General features: G+C 38.8%; 1 protein-coding gene across 2 annotated transcripts; it reads left to right on the top strand.

The window, feature by feature from the left end:
* Positions 1-10,287: 10,287 nt before the first annotated feature.
* GJB7 (gap junction protein beta 7) lies at positions 10,288-23,119 on the top strand. 2 transcript variants are annotated; one of them, XM_045543984.1, is made up of 2 exons: positions 10,288-10,395; positions 21,789-23,119. In XM_045543984.1, exon 2 carries the CDS (start codon positions 21,816-21,818, stop codon positions 22,620-22,622), a length of 807 nt encoding a protein of 268 aa, XP_045399940.1. In that variant the 5' UTR covers positions 10,288-10,395; positions 21,789-21,815; the 3' UTR covers positions 22,623-23,119. The 2 variants fall into 2 exon arrangements, with proteins under 2 accessions (XP_045399940.1, XP_045399941.1); XM_045543985.1 differs by lacking the exon at positions 10,288-10,395 and adding an exon at positions 10,564-10,577.
* The last annotated feature ends 1,408 nt before the right edge of the window (positions 23,120-24,527 follow it).

The following is a 24,527-nucleotide window of genomic DNA, read 5'->3' as shown; positions in this document are numbered from 1 at the left end:
TGCGGGAGAGAACGGCCGAGCGCGCCCGGCCCGGCCCCGCGCCACCACGCCCCCTACTGCCCGGAGGCCGCGGCGCAGGGCGCGGGATTGCAGGGACCGCTCCAGCGCTCGCCCCTCTCTCTGGCTCTGAGGACCTTGCGCCAGCCCCCGGTCATCTGAAGGCTGGAGTTTTTCCTTTCTTTCCTTTTTGACCTTTGGTTTTCCGCCTCGCAACGTCAAATAACCTTCCAGTTTCGTGTGTTTCCTATAAATAAAAGTAGACATCTCCAAGAAACATATATATTTATTTGATGAAAGTGGAAAGCATTCAGATTTGGGAAAGAAGGTTCAGATCTGCGCTCCTCCTACCCCCATTTTAGGGGCACAGTCATTTAAATGTACGGTTAATACTCTGCTATTCTGTGAGGGCCCTGAGATTCCAGGATGCAAGATGTATTGCAGCTGCGGTTGAGACAAGAATAAATGTGAATGCCGGTTTGCACACATTTTGCTGATGATTAAGTTTGTTGGGATACAAGTTATAGCAAAACAAACAAAACAGAATAGAAGGGACCCAGTTTTTGCATGGGTTTATGTAAAGCTTTGGCGAATGGATTTTGCATTTAAAACTTGTTCTCCCAAGCCAAATTAACATTATATTTGATTTGAGGTTTAATTTTTAAAAGTTCATTGACATCTGGTATTATTAGGCAATCTTCTGGCAAAATAAGTTAAATTTCACTTAAAAAGCTGTTTGTGAGGTAGCTGAGAACAACTACAGGGCTACACAACATTATCGTGTTGCATCCTCAACAAACTCACACCTTCTTCTGTCCCTGAGGGTTCTTCTCACTAATCTCTAAATGTCAGATATCACTATGGAAACGAAAGTACTTTTACTGTCCTGATCAACACAAAGGGATCAGATGAAAGCATAAATGAAACATAAGAACATGTAAGAAAAGAGCATAAACCTGTAGGTAAAGACAACAGAGAAAAGCCTGAAGGCCTTGCTAATTTCATGGATATGAATACAATGCAAATGCTGTGACTTTAGTCATTATTATTTATAATCCATGCCATTTTATGATGCTTTCAAGAAATTACTTTGAAGAATGACGCCAGTCTGGATTCAGCTTTTATAATCTTTGTTTGGTGCAGCACCATTAATATTTAATAATATTTAACAGGAGATTTTATATTTGATGAGAGTGCATAAAGCAAAGGTTCATCTGTGTGAAAACACATTCAAATTGACAAAAGATATTTATTTTAATCAGGGGTTCCCAAAGCGTGCTCTGGGGATGACACTGGTGGTCTGGGAGTGTTCTTAAGAGATCTCTGCTGGCACTGGTACTTTTTTTTCCAGGTAAGAATTAATAGTTAAAAAAAAAAAAGAATTAATAGTTGATTTAAAATATTTAATAAAAAATCATACATTATTGGTGTTTTGTCAGAGGCAGGGTTTTTTTTTATTAAAACAAAACAAAACATAAATGCTAGCTTTTGCTTTCTCCTAGAAGAAAGCCAAGCCAAAGTAGGTGACATAATTAATGTGGACCAAGGATATCTGAGTCCCTAGAATGACTTTTTAGTCAACAAATTAAAAAATTAAGTATGTCGTGGTAGTTTGCAAAGTAGTCCCGATTCTCCACCCCTCCCTGTGTTCACACCCTTCTCCATGCCCTCCCACCCTGACTCTGAGGTCAGCCTTATGTCTTATTTTGGCTAATATGATATTAGCAAATGTGACACAAGAAAAGCTGGAAAAGTGCTTGAACTGGTAAACATGCTTTTACAAAGTATTTGTTCTTTTGACTATTGTCAATTGGGTGTCTATATTTTTCTTGTTGATTTATATGAATTCTATTAATATATAGTTGCTGAATATGATTCTTTTCAGATGCATGTATTGCAAATATCTTTTCCCATCCTCTGATTGCCTTTTTACTCTCTTGATGGTGTCTTCTGATGAAATACATTTTTAATTTAAAAAAAATTCAATGTATCAATTCCTTGAAAAACTGAAATTCAATTTACTAGGACACATGTTTAATACTGTTTGTACCACATCTAAGAAATCTTTTCCCACACCCAGATCATGAAGATAGATCTTCTGTAATCTAGAAACTTTATTGTTTTATTTTTCTTGTTTAGATCTACAATCCTTCTAGAGTTATTTCTTGGGTGTGGTGTAAGTTAGGAATCAAGATTAATTTTTTTCCATAGGGATTTCCAATTGACCCAGCACTGTTTATTGAAAAGAACATCCTTTCCCCATTGCACTGCGGTATCACCAGAAAAAATCAAGGACTGTATATGTGTGGGCCTGTTTCTGGACTTTCAGAGAATTGGCTTGTGCAATTGTGGGTGCTAGTTAAGCAGTCTCTGTGAGGCTGTTGTCTCCACATCTGATACTGGAGCTGGAAGTCCACGGAGTAGGCAATCAGGGAGGAAGACTGGACCAGGCTGGAACTCACAAACACGAGCTGGAAATCCGTAAGGATGGACTGAAACCTTTGTTCTGTTGCCTCTGACCTTGGTGACAAGGGTATTCTGCAGAAGCCCGAGCCATTCATTACAGAGGTAAATGCATACCTGGCCCTGGAGTTAGGGGGAATTAGGGAAGATGAAAGAGCATCCAGGAGAAGGTAGAGCAATTGCAGGTTCAGCTGCTGCTTCACATCAACAAGGTTAATCAGCATATCAGCAACAACATGTGTCAGCTACAAAGGCTGCTGCTTTCCTTTTGCCTTGCAAATCCCCCTACCTCCCTGACTGCCCACCCTAATCAGAAACATACAAGAAAGGGAGCTCTGGGAAATGTAGTTCAGCCTAGCCACATGGACACTTCATGTTATCCATAACAGATTATTCATAATATATTTGTCTTTTCTGTCAGGAAAAGGAGATGTAAATGTGTTTCTCATAAGATTATTTTCATTTGGGTATAGAATTTTAGGTTGTCACTTCTTTTCTTTCAGCACTTCACAGATGTCATTACATTGTTTTCTGGAGTCCTTCACTTCTATTTATTGATCAGCAATATGTCTTGTTTCTTTAAAAGTAAAACATCTTTTTTATTGGCTTTTAAGGTCTTCTCTGTCTCTGGCTTTCAGTAGTCTTACTATGGTATGCCTAAGTATGCTTTTCTTTGTATTAATCCTGCTTGGGATTCATAAAACTTCTTGAATGTGCGTCGATAACTTTCATAGATTGAAAGAGTCTTGGTCAATAATCAAATATTATTTCTTCCCATTTTCTCTTTTCTCTCCTTTTGGATATTATTAGAATCTCTAATTGATTTTTAATATATTTTAGTTTTTTGATGAAATTTTCCATTTTGTCATCTATTTTCTTGAACACATTAATAGCTATTTTCAAGTTTTTATCTACTAACATCAGCATCTGTATACCTGTGGGTCTTTGTTGTTGTTGTTGTTTTTCAGTCTAATCTTTTGGTATGCACCTGGTAATTTTTTGATTAAATGCCTGAAATTATGCATTTAACACGGTAGAAGTTCCAGATAATGCTATTCATTACCTGGAGAATTTTTTTTTATGCTTCTGAGACAAAGTATAGGAGGATATCATCTTCATCTTTTAAGGAATCCATCTGATTTAGAGCTGGATTTCACCCTTTTTAAGGCGTGGTTTATTTTTTGTTTGCCTAATTGAAAATCTGGGGTTTATACCAGGACTTCTATACCTTGGCAAACCCTGAAGACCAATTTTAACTCCCTAGCACCAAGAGATGCCAATAGCTCTGCTTAGATCCTCAGCCTGACAGTATCCACTTTCCGCTCTGTCCTCCTCCTTCTGGCCTGTGCTGCTTCCGTATCAGCGAATACCTAAGGGAAACAGGGGAGTAGAATACTGAGCTCATCTCAGTGTTTCCTTTCTCTCAGTGATCTTGGATTCACAGTCCTGATTGGTGGCTCTCTGCTGCCTTCAAACAATTTCATTTTGTTTTGCTTTTGTATTATATTCAGCTTTTCTAGCTGTTCTCAGCTAGAGGCTTGATTTTCTACAAAGTGATCTGTCATAGTCAATACGTAGGAGGAGTCCCCCCTCCATTCCCTTTGATTCTGTCTCTGACTCCAGCCAATGCTCAAGGACCACAACATTTTCACTTACTTTCCATTGATCACAACGGCTTTAATTCTGGTGACAAAGTTGCGCAAATGCCTTTTATCTTCTCCCCTAAGACCACCGCTTCTCTGGAGGATCTTCATAAGAAAATGAAACAAAGAGGAAAAAATGGCCCTGCATTCTAGGGTCAATTGGACTATCCCCATAAAATCCTGAAGTCCTTAACCGCAGTCTCCCCATCTGCCCCCAGCCCTGCCTGTCCAGGAGGAGCAAGGAGCACTGTTGACTCAGTGCTTATCCCACTAGAAACTCCTGCCTCATTACACTATAATCATCTGTGTAAGCCTTGAAATGTTTCTACCTTCTAGTAGACAAAGTTCCATAAGGAATCTTTGTTGTCTTCATATTCTTCAGTTCCTTCTTCATATGACAATATCTTTTAAAAATTTTCTCTAGAGAATAAACAAAGATAATTTAGTCATTTCTCTAGCATAGTTTTTCTTAAATTTGCTTTTTATTATTAATAATTCAGACTTTTTTATTACCTTCTGATAATCAAAATTTTTTCTGATTTATTATCTGATTTCTATTATCTGCTAATAGCATATATATTTGGAATTATCAATTTATGGAAAGCTTCCATTAAATTTTTCCATATTTGGAAGAATTTTCCACAGACTAAAATCTGCCTTGATACATTTCTCCTCCAAACCCACATCCTTTTGGCATTGGGTGTCACTGAACACATTCAAATGGCAATGAGACCTTGATCTCTGCAACTTTAATTACAACATTGGATAACTCAGCACAGTGGGAGGTAGGATGATTCTTGGAAGCCATCCCTATGCTATAATACACAGCAATAACTTAACTCTAAACGAATGAATGTGAACCACACAAATGTATCTCACTAAACCAAAATTAAGCCCAAATCAGCTTACCCAAACCCTTAGCTGGATCCTGTGGCCACTCCAGCTATCTGACAGAAGGGGGGTGTGCAATATGAAGGAGAGACTGGAGTATAAAGAGACAAGTGTCTCAACTGACTATGGTTAAAATAAATTTTCAAATTTTACAGAAACACGTTACTATGAGAATATACTGCTAGGGCTTCTCCCAGGGGCCCCTCCCTTTGGAACTCAGTCTTGCCCTTTATATAAACTTGCACACACGATCTTGGAGAGATTCAGTACTGCATCAAACCCCCTCCCCTGACAATCTTGTTTCAGTAGGACTTCCTGAGAAGAGGGGCAAAAGAGCAATAGTTATTCACCAAACTCCTTTTCTTTTTCTCTCCAAGTCTTCAGTGCAATACACTTGTATGAGTTTGCTACGGTGGCCATTGCAAAATACCACAGACTGGGTGACTTAACAAAGATTTATTTTCTTCGGGTCCTGGAGGCTAGAAGTGCAAGATCAAGGTCCCAGCAGGATTGATTTCCTCTGAGGCTCCTCTCTTTGGCTTGCAGATGTCAGCCCTCCTGCTGTGTCCTCACACAGTCATCCTGTGCATGGGAATTCTTGGTATCTCTTTGTGGCCCCAAATTTCCTCTTCTTATAAGGACAATAGTCAGAATGAATTAGGATCCACCCTAAGGGTCTCATTTTAACTTAATCACCTTTAAAGGCCTTGTCTCCAAATATCATCACATTCTGGGGTACTGAGGGTTCGGGCTTCAACATATGAATTTTGGGGAAGAGAGACACAACATAGCCCATAACATAACTGCTTCTGGCTCTCTCCTTTCTCACTCTCAAAGTTCTTGGAGAACAAAAAATGGTGAGGTTATTCTGAAATGCATTATCTTTACAGAAGGCTGGAACGAATACAGCCTTGCCTCCCTCCACTCCCCAGCCCCCGCAAAGCCCACTGGAATAGTCTTTAATCCCTCCTCTTTCTCTCAAATGCCTGACAGAAGGCCCTGATGCACGCTGTGTTTACTTCTACTCAGCTTTTCCAACAGTATGATGAATCATCTCCGTGATTCTGGGTGTGGCTAAGAAGCACTGACTCTGGGGGCCATAGGCTTATGCAGGCTGTGTACAGTTAACTATGTTTAGTATACTACAAGGAGCAAAATGTAAGCACACTTGGGCATCAAAACTTAGAAGAACAATTAGCTATTTTATGTCTATGTTTACCTTACAGAATATCATCTGCCGAGTTGTTATGGCAACATGCAAAGTGGCATAATCCACAGACCTTAAGCAATGAACAAGGTTTTAAGTATGTGCTTCTCATCAGAACCACAAAAAAAGATGTTTAAGGTACTTTTTTTATCTAGTGTTTTTTTTAAGTTTAGTCAAGTCCTATAGGAAGTATTTGACCTAATTATTTCATTTTTTATAAATTGTATATTAATATTTTTACTCATCTGTCCCATTGGAATAAAAATTGCCTGAAGAAATAATATTCCTACTTATAAAATTTTAAGACCCCTTTTTATATGGTAATCTTAAATTGCTTCATCAACTATTATTCACTACTTTGCCTTTTCAACTTTAAATTGAATTAACATCATCAAATACCTATGACGTGTCAGACACTGTTGCCCAGTACTTCCATATTATTGCCAGATCATCAGGGCTAACAATTCATGAGGACAGAATGAAGTTATAGTTGTAATGAGCCTATTCCAACCACTCCGGAGTGGGAGATCCTTACTTATGTATGTGTTTATTTGTGTTTCATATCGTTAATCTACAGGTTACATTTAAAGTATAAGAATTTACATAGATTTTCTGTAAGAAATAGGATTTTTTTGGCCTGTGTTTATTTCTCTATAAAAAACTATTAAAACAGTATTGGGGTATGTGTGTAAAAGTGATTACATTAAGAACTGTTTATGTGACAAAAGTTGGTGGAGAAGAGATCAATTTGTTGTTTGTTTTCCAATACCTACATTAACATGTATGTGCACACAAAGCCATTCTATTACCTTTTGTTAGGGTTTGAGAAAAATTTCTCTAGACAAAGATTAGGGTAGAAAAAAGAAATTTATTTTACTTTCCCAAGTGGAAAAGGGCCAACACGGTGAAAGAGGAAGAGTGTGTTGGCAGAGAGAATCAGGTATTCAGGCTTTTTATTTAGGAATTGTAAAAAGGGGGTGAAGATGATTTATAGCTGTAGCCAAATTAACAGAGTACTGTGAACAGTGTATCTGCTCCTCTCTTTCTTCTGGGCAGGCAGATAACAGCAGAAATGGCTATCGATGTCAAAGATCTTGTCAGTGACCTAGCCCTTAAAACATGATTTTGAGCAGGAAACTGAGACCTGGCGTTTGCTCCCCTGCTGTTTGTCCATGGGCCTTCGCAGGGACTTCTTGAGGCTGTAGAAATGATGGTGATCTAGCACCCCTTATATCTTCCTGCATAGAGCTTGAGCCCATCCTCCGAAGTGAGGTATCACAAGAATGGAAGAATAGGCACCACATGTACTCGCCATCAAACTGGCACTGACTGATCAACACTAAGGTGCGCACACAGTAGCAATATAGAAACAGATTCTAAAGGGCAGTGAGCTGGTGCATGTAAAGAGAAAGATTTAGATTTCCTTTCTGTCTTTTGGCTCTTTTCTGATGTTTGTGAGAATGGAGTCCCAGCAGGGTGCCTGTCAACTAGGGAGAGAAAGAGCAGAGAGCAGGGAGAGAGCTCATGATTGATCTTTAGCTGTTATTAGGAAATTGTAGGATTAGATATTTTCGTGCTCTTTCAGCAAGGCCGCTGCTTTCACTTTTCTTTTAGCAAATTCAAATAAGGAAAGAATGAGTTAAAATTCTAGGCTTATCTGTCACACAAGTATAATAACTGATGTACTGTATATACAGTGAACCTATCAGTTGGCTCTAAATGTTTTCTGATATTGCACACTTGTTTTCTTAAGAAAAGATCCACAAAATGCTGAAGAGTGAAATATGGCCTTTCATTTTTTGACTCAACAACAAGAAAACTAATTAGGGCTGGAGGCACATGCATCCATCAACGTAGAGGCCTGCCATACTCTGGAAGTTCTGAGACAGTGGTAGCTAAACTGATATTAGGTAGCATGTGAATTCTCTTTTCTTAGGAAACATAAGATCTCAAAACATTTCTTGGACATGGAAATTGCTTAGAAAATATTTGACACTGTAAGTGCAAACGTTGAAAATGTGAGTCCTTTCAATTGCTGGGAGGAGACGTGGTGTCTGGCTGAGCCCAGAACTGGGGCTCTGTGGTCTTTCTTAACAGAGTGATCACCAAGATGGGTCTTTCTGCAGCCCGCACTCTTGTGCAGTTCATATGGTAGGACACATTGGTCATTTGAAGGCTTTGGCTTATACTGTTTCAGTCTGCTCTGGGCTGTGCTCTTTGCTGCTCATCTTGCATGATCACATTCTCACACTGAAGAGGCATCTATCAAAACTGAAATCCAAAAGGAACAGAGGAGAACAAGGTTTATAATATTCATCCCATTCTTTCTCCAGTTCTGTCTTCTTTTATCTTGCTTTGCTTCACCTTTAGCTTTCTGACTTCAAGATGATGTTATTTGTATTACAATATTCTACTTTTTTGGTAATCTTCATTACATTTGTTTCTCCCAAAACAAAAATGGAGGTGGAAGAATTAAATTTCTTTGTCAAAAGTGTAGCACAGGCACTGTGTAGGAGAACACACCCATGATCATGCCCCTCATTCTATAAAGATCCAACTTGTACCCTGCCTTTCTGTAGAACCTTTCTTGATTTCTTCCTATCCCTGGAAATTTCTCCTTCCTCCAGCTTCTATGTGAGATACTACAAGATCCTTGAGGAATCTTTGTCTAGAAAAATACACCTCTGCCATACTGGATCATTGCATGCCACCTTTGTTTGGGTTAGTGCTGACATTATCCAAAGGATGGAATCCCCTGAATCAACAGTGCCCCAGGATTCAATATGGTCACCTTCAAGGTTGTCCCAGGGACAAATGACGTCAGCCCCACTGTTCAAAACAGAAGGTACAAACAGGTAATGTTTTAAGGTCATGGATAAAGTTTAGTGAGTGCTAATAATAAACAAATGAATGGAAATTGAAAGGGATGAACAATTCTATACACAAGGCTTTGGGGGTCTTACCGAGATAGCAACCCTTTGGGAGCTAGATCCATACTCTGGGATCCTGGGATCTCTGTAAAAACAAAACAAGATTTACTTTATTGGGTAGGGAGAAAGTATATTTAGTAATTACCTAGTAATATAAATTACTAACTAATAACATAAATTGATGGTTAAAAAAATAAATTGTACTCTTTGAATTCTGGATTGAATATATGTATATACAGAATAATTTCAAAAGTCTTGAACATTAAGAGCAACCAGAGAGAACCTGCACTGAAACTCACAAGGTCTGCACATGTGAATATCACAGTGTAAAGGAAAGAGCTCTGAGGCTTCGGTTTCAACCCTAGCTCTTTTCTATGCTTGCTATGCTGGCTCTGAGACCTCTCTGCAGTTCTGTCTCCTCATTTCTAAAATGAAAGTATTAAATTTTATGGCATCTAATGTCATTTCCAACAGTAAAATTCTGTTTCTAAGCTATTCTCATTTCAAGAGGAAATAATTTTGTTTTCATTTCTATATATCTTTAATTTTAGACAATCTCAAGCCTAGAAGTGGTTCCATAAAAAGATAAAGTACTTTAAACCTTTCTCTCTCATCTATTTTTTATATACGTAGAAAATGTCTGTTACCAGTGATCCCTGGGTTGGGAAAAGCGATTTTTTACTTTACTCCTGAATTGTTAGATTTTTTTTTTCATAATAATATATATTTATAAAAAACATTAACACAAAAACTAGGCCTTTTTACTTCCTGGATGTCTAAGAATAGGACATATGAAGTAACATTAAATTCAGCTCATCAAAGACAAATGACTTAAATTGTTCTTTTGTCTATTATATTTTTATAGATTGCTTTGAAAAAAACCTTAAGAAAATCATTTGAAGAGATGAAACACTCTCTCTCATTGCTCCAGCTTCTTTCTGTGGATGGTAGCAAGGTTTTATAAAAAGGAATACTCAATGAACTGCGTACATGTGAGTTCGGATTTTTTTTTCCGGTTCCAGTTCTCTTTCAATGTATACTGTAAACAGCAGAGATCCGACAATTCTCATCTAAGTTATGAGCCAAACAAATGATCAGGTTACACCTGTTTGCCTTACACTCCCTTGGAAACCGCTAAACTCCATTTTCCTGGGCTTAAAGCACTCGTTCGCTCTCAGGGAAATACTATAATCAACTTATGCTTTTTTCAATCAAGTGAGTAACCAACTGGATCTCTTCTAAATCTCCACATCTGTGTCAAGAGGTGGGTTAAGCTTATTTATCTTATAATAGGATTTGTCTATTTAATGGTAAAATTTCATTTCTTGTAATTGAGTAGTTATTATTTCTTCTTGAAAAGTTTCAGTGAGAGAAGTAATCCAAATTACTACAAACTTTCACATACTCCCATTTATTTTTGTTTCGCATCACAGATGCCCTTTCTGGGTAAGCTGCTGGGAAGTAAAGTTGCCCATTTGGAATGTGTGATTGACTTGAGGGCTTTTGGAAGCTGTGGCCAAGGAGCGCACAGGGCCTGAGCACAGAGCTTGTGGGCCAGTGTGAATGAACAGGATGAGGGGGCGTGGAGCAGCACAGGACTTTTCAGAGCCCCTTCCGTGTGGATTGAGGGCAACTTTAGCACTGCTTCTACTGGGGATCATCTAAAAAAGGCAATGCCTATTCAGGAAACTCAGATACCTTGCAAGTGGTATGTGTGCACATGTATCAGCCTATGTGGGTACTATACTTTCTACTCAGTGTTTCTCATGGATTCCTAGTATTAAAATTTATTTTTTCAGCATATTGTCATTTACATGTATAAAACCTAAAACTAGACATAAAATTCTTAGACTTCTGGCTCTTATATATCTATATTTACAAAGAAAAAATCAAACATTAAAAACCAATAAAATAATTAAAATTAAAGTATAACAGACAAAGGTTATCATTTTGCTGAAACTAAATTACTACTCACTAAGAGAATTGGTTGCTGACTGCTTCTAGAAGCCCAATTCTTTGAAGCTGGGCCTGCAGTTCCGTGGGCCAAGTGATGACTTGGTTCTTGTCCACCACTCGTTTCCATTCCAACTACGAGCTGGCTTCGTTTATGCTGCACACCCATCCATTGTGGATTCATTTGGCATTCTGTGGAGCACAACCATCGTGTGCTTCTCATAGGCTGAGATAATTAAGAATCCGGTACTGGGTTTCAACAGGATTTTAAGCACAATGTAAATGTTTTGTGTAAAGGGCCAGATAGTAAATATTTTAGGCTTTGAGGTCTATGCTGTCTCTGTCACAACTACTCAACTCTGCAGTTGTAGTGTGAAAGCAGCCATTGAAAATGGTAATCATATTGGCATGGCTGTGTCTCAAAAAAACTCATTTACTGGATGTGGCCTGAGGGCTATGCAGTTTGCTGAACCCTCATAAATAGGAGTGTGTAAATGCTGGAATTTTGTGGCAGCCTTTGGTTATGGGCTGGTCATTCACCATTTCTGGTTTTTTGCGCTTGTTTTTTAAAATCATAGAAACAATAATGCACACCTAAGCTTCCTGTAGACCCTTACGAATATAACAACAAATCCTCAGGGGGCCACAGATTCTGGGTTTGAGAAACATTTTTTTAGGGATTTTCCAAATAGCCATCTCCAAAAGAGAAAATGCCTTGTATGCAAACAGGGAGTTAAAGGGTCTGTAAGTGCCAGCAGGTACAACAGGACTCAGAGGTGGAGAGAAGCCCAGGAGAGGAAACTCTTTTCTTCAGGGGTTAAATGATTTGTGTGCAAGGTAGGACAGACCTATGAATGGATCAGAGAACTGAGTGCTCCAGGGGGAGTGGAGACCAGCTGTGTAGGTCTACTGCTGGATTTGCTGCCGACTTACTGGGAGTCTCTGATGAGTCGCCTACCTGAGTTTCAGTTTCTTTCTTACTAAATTGGGAGTTGTACCACACACAGTGCTCATTACCTAGGATGAAAGTAAGGGTTGGATGAGATGCTGGGAAATGCATCAGAAATGGTCAAGTGCTGGCCAAGGATAGGTGTTATTATTACTAACAGGTGAAAGCGGCTGGGTATAAAGGCTGATGGCTTTTTCAGGAATTGTCACTGCCAGTCTGCAAGGCAGTTGGAAATCCAGTGTCCCTCAAACACAAGTTTCAAAACAGCATGTTTTGATAATTACGAAGCAGTTCTCTGGCTCCTGGTAGTGCAAAGGGCTTTTTGGACAGTACTTGTGCTCATTCAGAATACAGAGAGGGCATTTGGTAGCATGGCCTTGCCTCTCTTCCCTCCTGGAAGCCAACTGTGTGGGGAGAGAAGTCACTGGAGTGGCTGGCAAAGGCCCATCCTGCAGTAAGAGAAGAATAGGTGGGTTGTTCAACAAGGTTCTCAACAGTGTCACAACAGTCAGGGACTGGTGCTCAGTGACAAAAGGTCAGAAACTCAGGTGTCTAGTTTACACAGAGTTCAGTCTGCCCTAAGGGATTCATCCATGTTAGCCAAGCCCAGGGGAGCCTGATTTATAAAGTGCATCTCCAGTAACTGGGATTGTATCTAATCTCAAGAGAGTGTCCTTACACAGCTTAAGGAATCTCAGCAAGAAAATTACTACTCAGAAGGTTGCTTGGTAAATTGGAGTAATGAGAATCAAATAATAGTTAGGGACATTTAATCCATTATATAGAAAAGCCAGATGAATTAACTATCCCTACTCCTATAATGTCGTTACTGTGACTCATTTTCTGAACCTAAAGACCTGCACACATTCTCACTAGCTCTGACAATGCTTAGCATGTTTGCCGCAGCAGTTGTCCCAGAAAATTCAGCATCCTTGGTTGCAGAAGAGTATTGAATATTTAGTTGTTCATTATAGTCTTTCCTCTGGGTATAGAACTATGTAGACACTGAGAAGATCTATGTAGTTTCTATTCCTCTATACTTCACATAGCTCTCTACTCTTTTTATCCTTTGCTGCCATGTCATTATAGTAGTCACAGGAACAGACGGTTGATTTGCTTCTACCTGTTTTTTCATTTACTAGCCACTTTACTCAGATGCTCTCTGGTTGCTATGATTAGATCTAGCATTTGCCAGGTTATCCCAGGTATATCCCAGGAATACATGACAGATGATCTCTTTGGGACGAATTTCTTCTACAAATGCCTAATAATACTTTCCCATAATGGCCTTTACTCTTTTCACACTCAAAGGAGGTATTTGTCTCCAAAGTCTGAGTTACTTAATTTAGTCTGATTATGCTCTCACTCCAGAATGTTGTACTTTATGGAGGCCTGTGATTATATTCTTAATTTCTCTTCATCAGTTAGTAAAACTTTGGACTAGGTGGTGGAAGCTTTTTGGCTGAGTTTTTGGGGATCCTTTAAATTTTACGGGTTTGATGATGATGTTATTTAAATTGTTGATATTTATTATGCTCCAGGTGCTATCCTAAGTGCCTCAGAGGAACTTACTAAAGCTATACTAATGCAAGTTCCTTCTAAGAGAATAGAATTTGGCATGTATAAATTTATTTCCTCTAGATTTTAATTTGGTTTGAATCCTGTAATATAGGAATAGTTATTTCAAACTTTGCATTTACACAATTCTTCGACTCCAAAATCCCCATTCTGAGGATTAGCCACGTATCTACTGCGAAGAGGAGGCTTAGAACAATTAGTCAGTAATTGCTACTGGAGGATTCTGACTTATCCCCATAGCACATGCATGCACTATGTCACACACCCTGTCTCCATTTCCCAGACATATTCCATTTTTAATAAAATTATGAAACATTCGAATCAATATTGAGGCACATAATGAAAACTACTCATTGCTGTAAGTTTAACATTTAAATTATTTGAGAAAATAGAAATGAATGGATATTTTCTAACTAACCATAAATATTATAAGCTATGACAGCAAAGAAACATGAAAATTACTTTAATTTGTCATCTTTTAGCTAAATTTTCTTAGTGTGCTCAATAGGGAGAGTTAAGGGCCTTAAAGACTATATGAGTGATTTATTCTATGGCAAAGAGCAAAGAGATTAGAGCCAATATTTCACATGAGGATCAACTTTTCTCCTTCTTTAGCTAAATTTAGTTAATAATTATTTACCGAGCAGCTACTTTATTCTAAGCACTTTGGAGGATACAAAATGAACAGAAAACATGGTCTTTGACTCCAAGCAACATATAAGCTTCTTTGGAGAGGAAAAAATACAACTGAGGCTAGTTAAGATGTTATATTTTCAAGTGCTAAAATATATGCTAAGGTTTAGGGGTTACAGAATCTGAAGAGAGAAAAATCACAATTTGGAAGACTGCAAGGAGGTGGTAGGGCTTGAGGACAGAGAAGAAGGAGGAGCAGCATGAGTAAGAGCGTGGAGATGGGAATAACGTGAGGGCCTGAGGTGGGGAGACAAGGTGATGGGTGGGGAGGATGAACCAGCTGACCAAAATGGGTGCTGATGACCATTGGTAGACAGAAGGGTGTAAGATTAGGCAGGATCTTGAATGTCAAGGTGGGAATTTGACATTCATTCCACAGGTATTACAGAAGCCATAGTAAATTCCTGAGCAGAGAAATAACAAGATAAAAATAGCATTTTAATCTAGCAGCTGAGTGCAGAATGGCTCTTAGGAGGGAGTCTGGAGACTTCTTCCATTTACTTTTCTTGCAGAGAAGAGGCAAAATGTTCTGTATCTCAGTTTCAGCTAGGAGCCAAGTTTAATGGAAAATGGAGAGACACTTAATTCAGGCAGAGACCAGAGAGACTGAGAGTATAAGAGAAAGAATGGTTGAGGTTGCTGAGTGTTTCTAGGGAAGTTTCTGAATCCTAAATTCAATTAAATTTGAATTTCAGATAAACAATGAATAATTCTTTAGTATAAGTCACCTTGAATAGGATGGCACACTTATACTATAACATTATATGTTGTTTCTCTGAAATTCAAATTTTACTGGGCATCCTACATTTTTATTTGCTCAATCTGGCAACCGTAGACCCTTCTCTTAAAGAACATGGCAGCCTGTACAGATATGAATCATATAAATAAGTATGTGATTACAACTTATAAATGGCATGAAGGAAAAGAAGCCAGTATTATGAACAAGAATATCAAGAAAGACCTAATTTAGATTGATGGGGTCAAGGGAAGCCACTCTGATTCAGGTGAAGGGAAAAAGAGCATTGCAGGTGGGAAAAAACAGAATAGATTTAGGGGCCTAAAGGAGAAACTGAAAGAAGGAGACAGCATCTTTAAATGCAGTGTACTTTGGAGTACAGGATAAGGTTGGAGAGACAGGTAAGGACATCACTACACAGACCTTTGTTGTCCAGGTAAGTATTTGGCCTTTTTCTTTCTACCCCAAATGCAGTGGAAAGCCATGGTATGGCTTTAAGTAGAGAAATGAGACTATGTTGTCTCCATTTTAAATGTTACTCTGGTTATGGGATGGATAATGGGTTGGAGGGGGCCAGGAATGAGAAAAGGAGTGGCAGATAGGAAGCTATTATGGTGTTTCAGGCAGGAGATGAAGATGGCTTGGATTAAGATAGTGGCAGTGCAGGCAAAAAGAGTGAAAAGTTTTGGAGTGTATTGAAAGGTAAAAACTTTGGCCTTGAATGTAGATTGAATGTGTGGTTTAGGCCAGAGAGAAAGATGATGAATGACTTCCAAGTTTCTGACTTCAACACTTGGGTGGATGGTGGTGCAATTTCCTGAGTACTGGAGAGGATCAGTGCTTTGGGTGGGGGGCAGAAGGTGAGTAAGTACCAGCAAGAGTTCACTTTTGGATATTTCGGGTTTATGAGGGTGGGTGTGGTGGCATGCACCTGTAAGTCTCAGCTGCTTGGGAGGCTGAGGCAGGAGGATCACTTGAGCCCAGAAATTCAAGGTTGCAATGAGCTGTGGTCATGCCACTGTACTCCAACCTGGGAGTTAGAACAAGACCCTGTCTCTAAAAACAAATAAATAAGTTTATGAGATGACATCCTAGTGGAGATGACAGGAGGCAGCTGAAGGTCAAAGATGAGGGGTCTACACTGGAGATACATAATTTGAAGAGTCACTAACATGCAAGTAAAGGCAAAAAAGATTTTAAAGGATTCATCATATGATTTTTCCTACATGGAAACCTTCCAGATGTATATTATTGGCTTGATTTGTAAACATTTATTGAATAAACAGCTTTCTTCAATGGTTAAAAAAGCACACACATATGAAAGTGATGGCTGTCTGGTTTCTTAGTATTTCTTTTTTATTAGGTTTACTTTTTTTCAGATTTAATTTTGTATTATACATTCTTATTGTAACAAATGTGAATAATGCAGAAAAATATTGTTAATATTTTGTTCTTTCTTTTGTCCTTATCTCTACTCCCTAAATACACTGTTTTCTTTAAATATTCAGGTTATACAGGCCCCTATTGTCTCCTTATAGTCCTCCCACACACTTTTTTATTATGGTGAACTGTATATAACATAAATTTGCCATTTTAATTGTTTTTAAGTGTACAATTTGGTGGCATTAATTACATTCACTGTGTTGTACAATTATCACCACTATTTCCAAAACTTTTATTGCCCCAAACAGAAACTTTGTAACAATTGAGCAATAACTCCCCATTCTCCCTTCCTTCTAGTCCTTGGTAACCTATAATCTACTTTGTGTCTCCATGAATCTCCTGTTCTAGATACTTCATGTAAATGGAATCATACAATATTCATTCTTTTGTCTCTGGCTTCTTTCACTTAACACAAAGGCTTCAAGGTTCATCCATGTTATTGCATGTATCAGAACTTTATTCCTTCATATGGTTGAATAATATTCCATTGTACGTATATACTACATTTTGTTTATCCATTCATCTGTTGATGGACACTTTTGTTGCTTCCACTTGTCAGCTATTGAAAATAATGCTGCACTGAACATTAGCACACAAACATCTGTTTAAGACTCTGTTTTCAATTTTGGAGGGTATATACCTTAGAAGTGAAACTGCTGTTGAGCTTTAGTAGTTTTTATATATTCTGGATATTAAACCCTTATTAGATATATGATTTACAAATATTTTCTCTCATTTTATAGATTGTCTTTTTATTTCCTTCCTTTTTACTTCCTGGAACTTTCTAATGTTCTTTGATGCACAAGTTTTTAATTTTTTGATAAAGTCCAATTCATCTATTTTTTAGTTGCTGCCCATGCTTTTGGTGTCACATCTAAGAATCTATCACCAAACTCAAAGTTATGAAAAGTTACCCCTATATTTTCTTTTAAAAGTTTTATAGTTTTAGCTTTTTTTTTTTTTTTTTTGAGACCAGGTTTCACTCTGTTGTCCAGTCTACGGTGCAGTGGTGTCATCGTACTCCTTGAACTCCTGGGCTCGAGAAACTCTTCTGCCTCAGCCCCCTGAGTAGCTGGAACTATAGATGCATGCCATCACACCCAGATAATTTGTTGTTTTCCTTTTCATTTTTTGTAGAGATGGAGTCTTGCTATGTTGCCCAGGCTTGTCTCACACTCCTGGCCTCAAGTGATCCTCCCATCTTGGCCACCCAAAGTGCTAGGGTTACAGGCAGGAGCCCCTGTGCCCAGGCTGTGGCTCTTATATTTAGGTCATAGATCCATTTTGAATTAATTTTTATAAATGGTCTGAGGTTGGGATCCAATATTATTCCTTTGCATGTGGAAATCCAATTGTTCCAGCATCTTATCCCCACATGTACTTTTAATGTAGGTGAAATGTTTGGGGAAAATTTGCAACTTTCCAAAATTATTCCTGATATTGGGAATATTGAACATTTTACTTTCTGAAATGTTTGATTAATTGACTTTTCCAAACTAAATTTCTGCTACTTCTTAAGAGAAAGGAGAAAGTCATAGGAAAACTGGTACATTAGAATTGGTAAGTGGAACTTTTAAAAAACTAGAAGTGATCCTTGGCTATTTAAAGAAAGGGAAAAATGAAGAGCTCTTATTAAAAATAAGGAGAAAATCTGGAATTATTGTTAAGAGATTAAAAACATTGTGCTAATGACTTCACTGATTTCAAATGCTTAAAGGTCTATTATATGAAGATTCCTGACTATTGTCCACCTTCACAGGAACAGAACTAGAGAAAAAATGTATTTAATGTTTTCAATGGCAAAATAAGAAAATAATAATGATAATTCCTACTGAGCACCTACCACATGTCAGACCCTTCTTTGAGGGCTTTACTCATATTAACTCGTGGAAACCTCACACACCCTCTGAGGTAGGTACCATTACCATCACCATCACAGATAAGCTTGGACTTGATCCCACAGAGTCTAACATTATGCCTAAGCTCTTATCCACCTTGGTTGAAAGGGAACTAACATTAAAACATCGCTCCACCACCAGAATATCCATTGTCTTTCCATCAGCAAAAAGTTTGAAAACAAGATGGGCACTTATCAGTCAAATGAAAGTCATAATGCTGATGCATGATGACATCAGTCCTCTGATTCTATTCAAAGATCAGTCACTTTCCTACTGATTTTCTTTTAGTAACATAGTCTCTTACCTTCCTCCCTTCTCTAAAATGTCCAACCAGGTACTTTCCAACGTTTTAGAACATTACATAAATATCTTCTTGAATAAGGACAATGCACAATGACATATGTCATAGGGAAACACAATACTTTTTTTTCTTTTTAATCTTTGGGGCTTTCTTTTAATAATTCATGAAGACATTAGCCTTTGAGGTGGATTTAAGAATCCTTTTTATTTAATGTAATTTTGTTTGTGTTCTGAAAACCAAGGACATTGAAGTATTCATTCCCTACTGAATACGGCATTGTGTACACGTCTTTGTTTTCCCTGAAAATACCTCTTAACCTTCATTTATCTTCTCAGCACTCTAGCTTGTGGGCTTGCTCCATATTGTTCCCTCTGTAAGAGATAATGTGATGTTCTCTGACAGGTGTGCTGTTGTAATAATATCCCAAGTTTCTTAACCCCTTGGTTTCCCTTCACACTATCATTGCCATGATTCTCTTTTGGCTGAGTCTATGGAAGAAACAAGAAGTAATTAATTTTTGTAATAGGAAACAGGACCTGAAAAAGGCAAGGTTTTCACCTGAGAAATCACAAAGTAAAACAGGGCCAGTCCTGGAGTTCTAGCCCACATCTACTGGTTATGGTAGAAAGTTAAAAGCAGTGGTTCTCAACTAGGGAGATTTTTGTCCCCTCTCTTTGGAAATATCTGGAGACATTTTTAGTTGTCACAAATGGTGAGGAAGGAGTTTGCCACTGGCATCTAGCTGCTAGGGGCAGGAGATGCTGCTAAGCACCTTGCAATGCATGGGACAGCTGCTGAAACAAAGAATTACCCAACCCAAAATGTCAATGGTGCCAGTAGTGAGAAACCCTCTTTTGGAGCAATGCAAATAAACTTGAACTCTGCTCTGCATCTTACGTTATGACCTTAGGAACGTGCCTTCAGAGTCTGCTTTCTCATTTGAAAGAACAAAACCACCACCACCATAAAACACACAAAAAGACAAAAAACAAAACCACCTTTCAGGGTGGTTGCAAGAGATCAACTCAAAAGCACAGAACAGAATGCTGATCATACGATGAGCCCAAAAACAACAAAAAATAAATCAGGGCACATCCCATGGAGTCCAATGATAAGATAATATGGAAACAGGCAGTGCTAGAAAGACAATGTCACTGAAATGAAAAAGAAGGCTCCCCAGATTCTCAATAGCTTTTATAGGGAAAACAGCAAGAGATGGAGAGAGGTGTACGAGAGAATTAAACAGCACTGGGGATGCACCAGGAGGGGAGGGGAGCAGATGATGAGACTGAGAACAGAAAGTAGTGGGAGGGCGGTATAGGTGAGAGGGATTTCAGCAGTGACTTGGAGATGAATTTGAGAGAGACTCAGGAGGAATCCAAAGAACTTGGTGGGCAATTTAAAAAGGACTGTGAGAGAGGAGTCTAGGATGAATCCTAGATTTCTGACTTGGGTGTTTAGGTGTTGGTGATGCATTCAGTAAGACAATGAAATGAAAGGGCAGTGAAGATAATAATTCAGCTGTAGATGTATCAAAGTTTGGAGTGCCTGTGGGACATGTAGATGACAATCAGGAGGCAGTGAGATACGGAGGTCTGGGGAGGAGCCAAAGATTTGAGAGTCAAGAACCTGGAAGAAATACTGGAATCCACGGGAATGAATGATATTCTCCAGGGAGAGCACACAGTGTGAGACAACAGCAGAGGACAGAACTTTTAAGAGCTGGACAAAGAAAACTAAGATGGATCAATCAAGAGAAGCAGAACAGGAAGAGAAAGTAGAGCAGTATGGACTCAAGGCTGAGAGCACTCTGGGAACACAGGGCAGGAAACAGTGACAAATGTCACAGAAAAATTAAATAAAATCCAAAGGGTCCAGAAGATTTGGTAGTTGGGTGCTAACTTTAGCATGAAAGGTTAAGTATAATGATGAGCAGAAAAACTAGACTCAGTGAGTTGAGAGTAAATAACAGTTGAAGTATTATAGAAATAAAGGATAAAGAGAGATTGTCAGAAACATAAGCTATGAAGATTTTCCTCCCCTCAAACAGACAACACTTAAGCATATTTATATGCTGACAGGAAGGGGATGGTGGAGGTTGAAGATACAGACTATAGAACAGGGAAAATGGATAGATCAAGAATGGGATGTAGAGCTGGAATGATTATTTTGAGGTAAGAAGAGAGAGACCTTTCTTTCCAAACTGGGTAAAGAAGGTAACTTAGGGCCAGGCATGGTGGTTCATGCCTGTAATCCCAGCATTTTGGGAGGCCAAAGTGGGAGGATTGTTTGAGACCAGGAATTCAAGACCAGACTGAGCAATAGTGAGACCCCACCTCTACAAAAAATAGAAAAATTAACCAGGCATGGTGGCATACAACTGTAATCCCAGGTACTCGCTGTAACCCCAGCTACTACTTCTGGCTGAGGTAGGAAGATGGCTTGAGTCCAGCAGTTTGAGGTTGCGGTGAGCTATGATGACACCACTGCACTCTAACCCAGGCAACAAAGCACGACTGTCAGTCTGGAGGGTAAGGGAGTATGAGTTGAAGGAAGTTCATATTGGAGAGCTTCATTTTTCACTATCAAATTACAGGCAAGCTCAGCTGCTGATATGGGAACTGAGAGGAGGTAGGTAGGGGTAGCGAATAACTCTTAAGGCATTAACAAATTAGAGAAAGTGAGTACAGACCACAACTTCAACAACCTGGCATGTGAAGGACATCTCAAGGTACCAGGGTCACTTTGCGATTCATGTCTAATTCTTTCCAGATCGGAAACATAACCCATTCACCTTTAGAGGGAAGCAATAAACTAGAAAGATCTTGCCAACCACAGAATTGTTTGAAAATAAGGTATTGTGTGTGTGGGATGATCAACCAAATTTTAAATTAGAGTAGGCACAGGATAAATTATGTCTGTGGACTGGTCCATCATCTTGTTTGAAAGTGAGTGTAGCTTATGGGATTCTTAGAGAGCCTACAACATTCAGAGTTGTTACAATGCAGAAATTGGAGTTTATCTTCCATAATCCCTCAAATAAAACAGTAGAAATGATCAATAGAATACAAATAAGTGAATCATGTGAAATTGTTTTCTTTTGCAGAGTCTTGCAATTTTTTGAGCCTAAGCCATGAGTTGGATGTTCCTCAGAGACCTCCTGAGTGGAGTAAATAAATACTCAACCGGGATTGGGCGGATTTGGCTGGCTGTCGTGTTCATCTTTCGTTTGCTGGTCTACATGGTGGCAGCAGAGCACGTGTGGAAAGATGAGCAGAAAGAGTTTGAGTGCAACATTAGACAGCCTGGTTGTGAAAATGTGTGTTTTGACTACTTCTTCCCTATATCCCAGGTCAGACTGTGGGCCTTACAGCTGATCATGGTCTCCACACCTTCGCTTCTGGTGGTTCTACATGTGGCCTACCGTGAAGGTAGAGAGAACAGGCACAGAAAGAAACTCTATGTCAGCCCAGGTACAATGGACGGGGGCCTATGGTACACCTATCTTATCAGCCTCATTGTTAAAACCGGTTTTGAAATTGGCTTCCTTGTTTTATTTTATAAGCTGTATGATGGCTTCAGTGTTCCCTACCTTATGAAGTGTGATTTGAAGCCTTGTCCCAACACTGTGGACTGCTTCATCTCCAAACCCACTGAGAAAACGATCTTCATCCTCTTCTTGGTCATTACCTCAGGCTTGTGCATTGTGTTGAATTTCATTGAACTGAGTTTTTTGGTTCTCAAGTGCTTTATTAAGTGCTATCTCCAAAACTATTCTAAAAAATTCAAGTCTTCAGTTTGTGAGTGCCACAACCTCAGATATGTTGAGTGTGGCGAGATAGGGGCCCCTCCCTTACTTCAGAATCACCATTCAGTCTTGGCCATAAACACATCTCAGCAACCTGAAGCAAAGCTACTTTGTGAGACAAAAGAAGGTTAAAGAAAGCCTGCATCCCTGCTAAGCAAGACCTAAGCTGGGTGGGAAAACAAAGGGTATCAGCCTTAATATCATTTGGGAGGAAGTTTTGTATATTGTTAATATGCTTTCAGTCGTGAACACTAGATAGAGGTGTCATTGTTTTGTTGTAGGGTTTTCCATTTTGTGGATACTGAGTTATTTTTGAATAGTTAATTGCAAATTAGTCTGAAGAAATTCAACTAACAGCATTCTTTTAAGAGCTTCAGTCTGTCAGAAAAGAAGGAAACCCTATGTCAGTTTTCTAGTTTTTGTAACTGTCTCATTACAATTCGTGCACAATGAACTGGAAAATATAAAAAGTGACAGTTCTGACAAACGTGATAGGCTCCAAGCTGAAATGGAGGCACTGGCGATCTTTCCACAGTGGCAGCCAAGGCCCCATTCACTCAGTCCGACTCAGTCTTTGCAGATAAAGACTGTGGTGTAGGGTAAGGTTGCGGCTACAGGGGGCGGGGGGGGGGGGGGCACACAGAGGCACATCCAATGAGAAGGCCCAGCCTGGGGGAAAGGCCACCTGAGCCCAGGCCTACCAGCTTAGGTATTGTTGGATATAAGTGGACTAGGGGAAAGGGAACAAAGTCATCATTTCAGTGGTCCCCAAATTAAGCGCAAATAGTACTGGGAGATATCCCACTCAAGCCCGAACCAGCAGACATCTGAAAATGTTACAAAGGGGAAGATGAGTCCCACAGAAAGCAGCACAAACATAAGGAACAGGGAAGGCCACAGAAAAACAATGTGCTCACTTTATACTTACTTAACACTTCTTTTTAACTATAAGAACATTGTAATATTTTTAAAATGTTTGTATTGTTGGACCTTTTATAATCAGGAATTCACAATGTACTATACAATATGTCACAGTTTGCCTACATTTTACCAGTGCAACTCCTTCCAGGACAGATAATAAAATGTGTACTATGTTGTTACATTGGTGCAAACAATGTTATTACTTATTTCGAAGACTAGAACTTTTTTGTACTTTTCTAATTTTTTTTTAAAAAAATCACAGGTATATTCTCTTGAATTTAATACTCTAACATATGTGAATTTCTCCAGAATAAAAATGAAGGTGTTTTGCTTTGCTCTTTTGCTGTCATTGATATCTTTACCTGACTGCATGGGGTATGATTATTCTGTGAAATAAAACTTGTTCTGACAATTTTAGAACAGGATTTGCAATACTGCTTGGTAAAGATAGTTCAGAAATCATTCTTCTCCCCTGGGAATTTCTTAACAAAAAGTCAGTGCATAAAAATGTGATTTTAACTAATACTAATCATGTCATGTCTTCCATGCCCTGCCCTCTTTAGAATAAAATGTCTCATTACAATTCAGGCACAGTGAAGGTTATTTGGGTCATTATGTAGTCTACAGACCATGTCACCAATAGTTGTCATAATCTCTGTCTGAAAGACTGTGTCCTGGACAACAGAGACAAAGATGAACTTTGTGGTTTTCCCCTTTCTTTAATTTATACCACTGATCACTGCTGGACTTACAACCATGTACTCTACCATTTCACAGGGGAACATCTAGCCTCATGAATGCAAGTAACCATGATTTTATCTTTTTGACAGCAATAGGTGGTTAAAGAAGTTTAAAGTTCTTGAGATCCTGATCATGGCATGGAATCTAGAAAACAGGGTTTCATTGTGCAGAAATGGAATGAAGGCATGGGAGTTTTTCAGTCTGAGGATGAGTTTGATGCCAAAACTGTTTTAGGGGAGCTCAGCCTCTTCATACAGTTATGACAAGCCCTACAAAACGGAAAAGGTTTCTTTGCATTTCTGCTTTGTACAGGGAAGAAACAGAAAGGTAATGTGAGCAAGGGCAATGGAAATGAAGATGTTTAAATAGCAAGGT

This window comes from Lemur catta, chromosome 2 (genome assembly GCF_020740605.2).
Source record: "Lemur catta isolate mLemCat1 chromosome 2, mLemCat1.pri, whole genome shotgun sequence".
Classification (NCBI taxonomy): Eukaryota; Metazoa; Chordata; class Mammalia; order Primates; family Lemuridae; genus Lemur; species Lemur catta.
This window is presented reverse-complemented; position numbering and strand designations above follow the sequence as displayed.

Bases quoted from the DNA above. Each gene is read 5' to 3' on its own strand.
- GJB7 (XM_045543984.1), top strand. From the start codon at position 21,816: ATGAGTTGGATGTTCCTCAGAGACCTCCTGAGTGGAGTAAATAAATAC.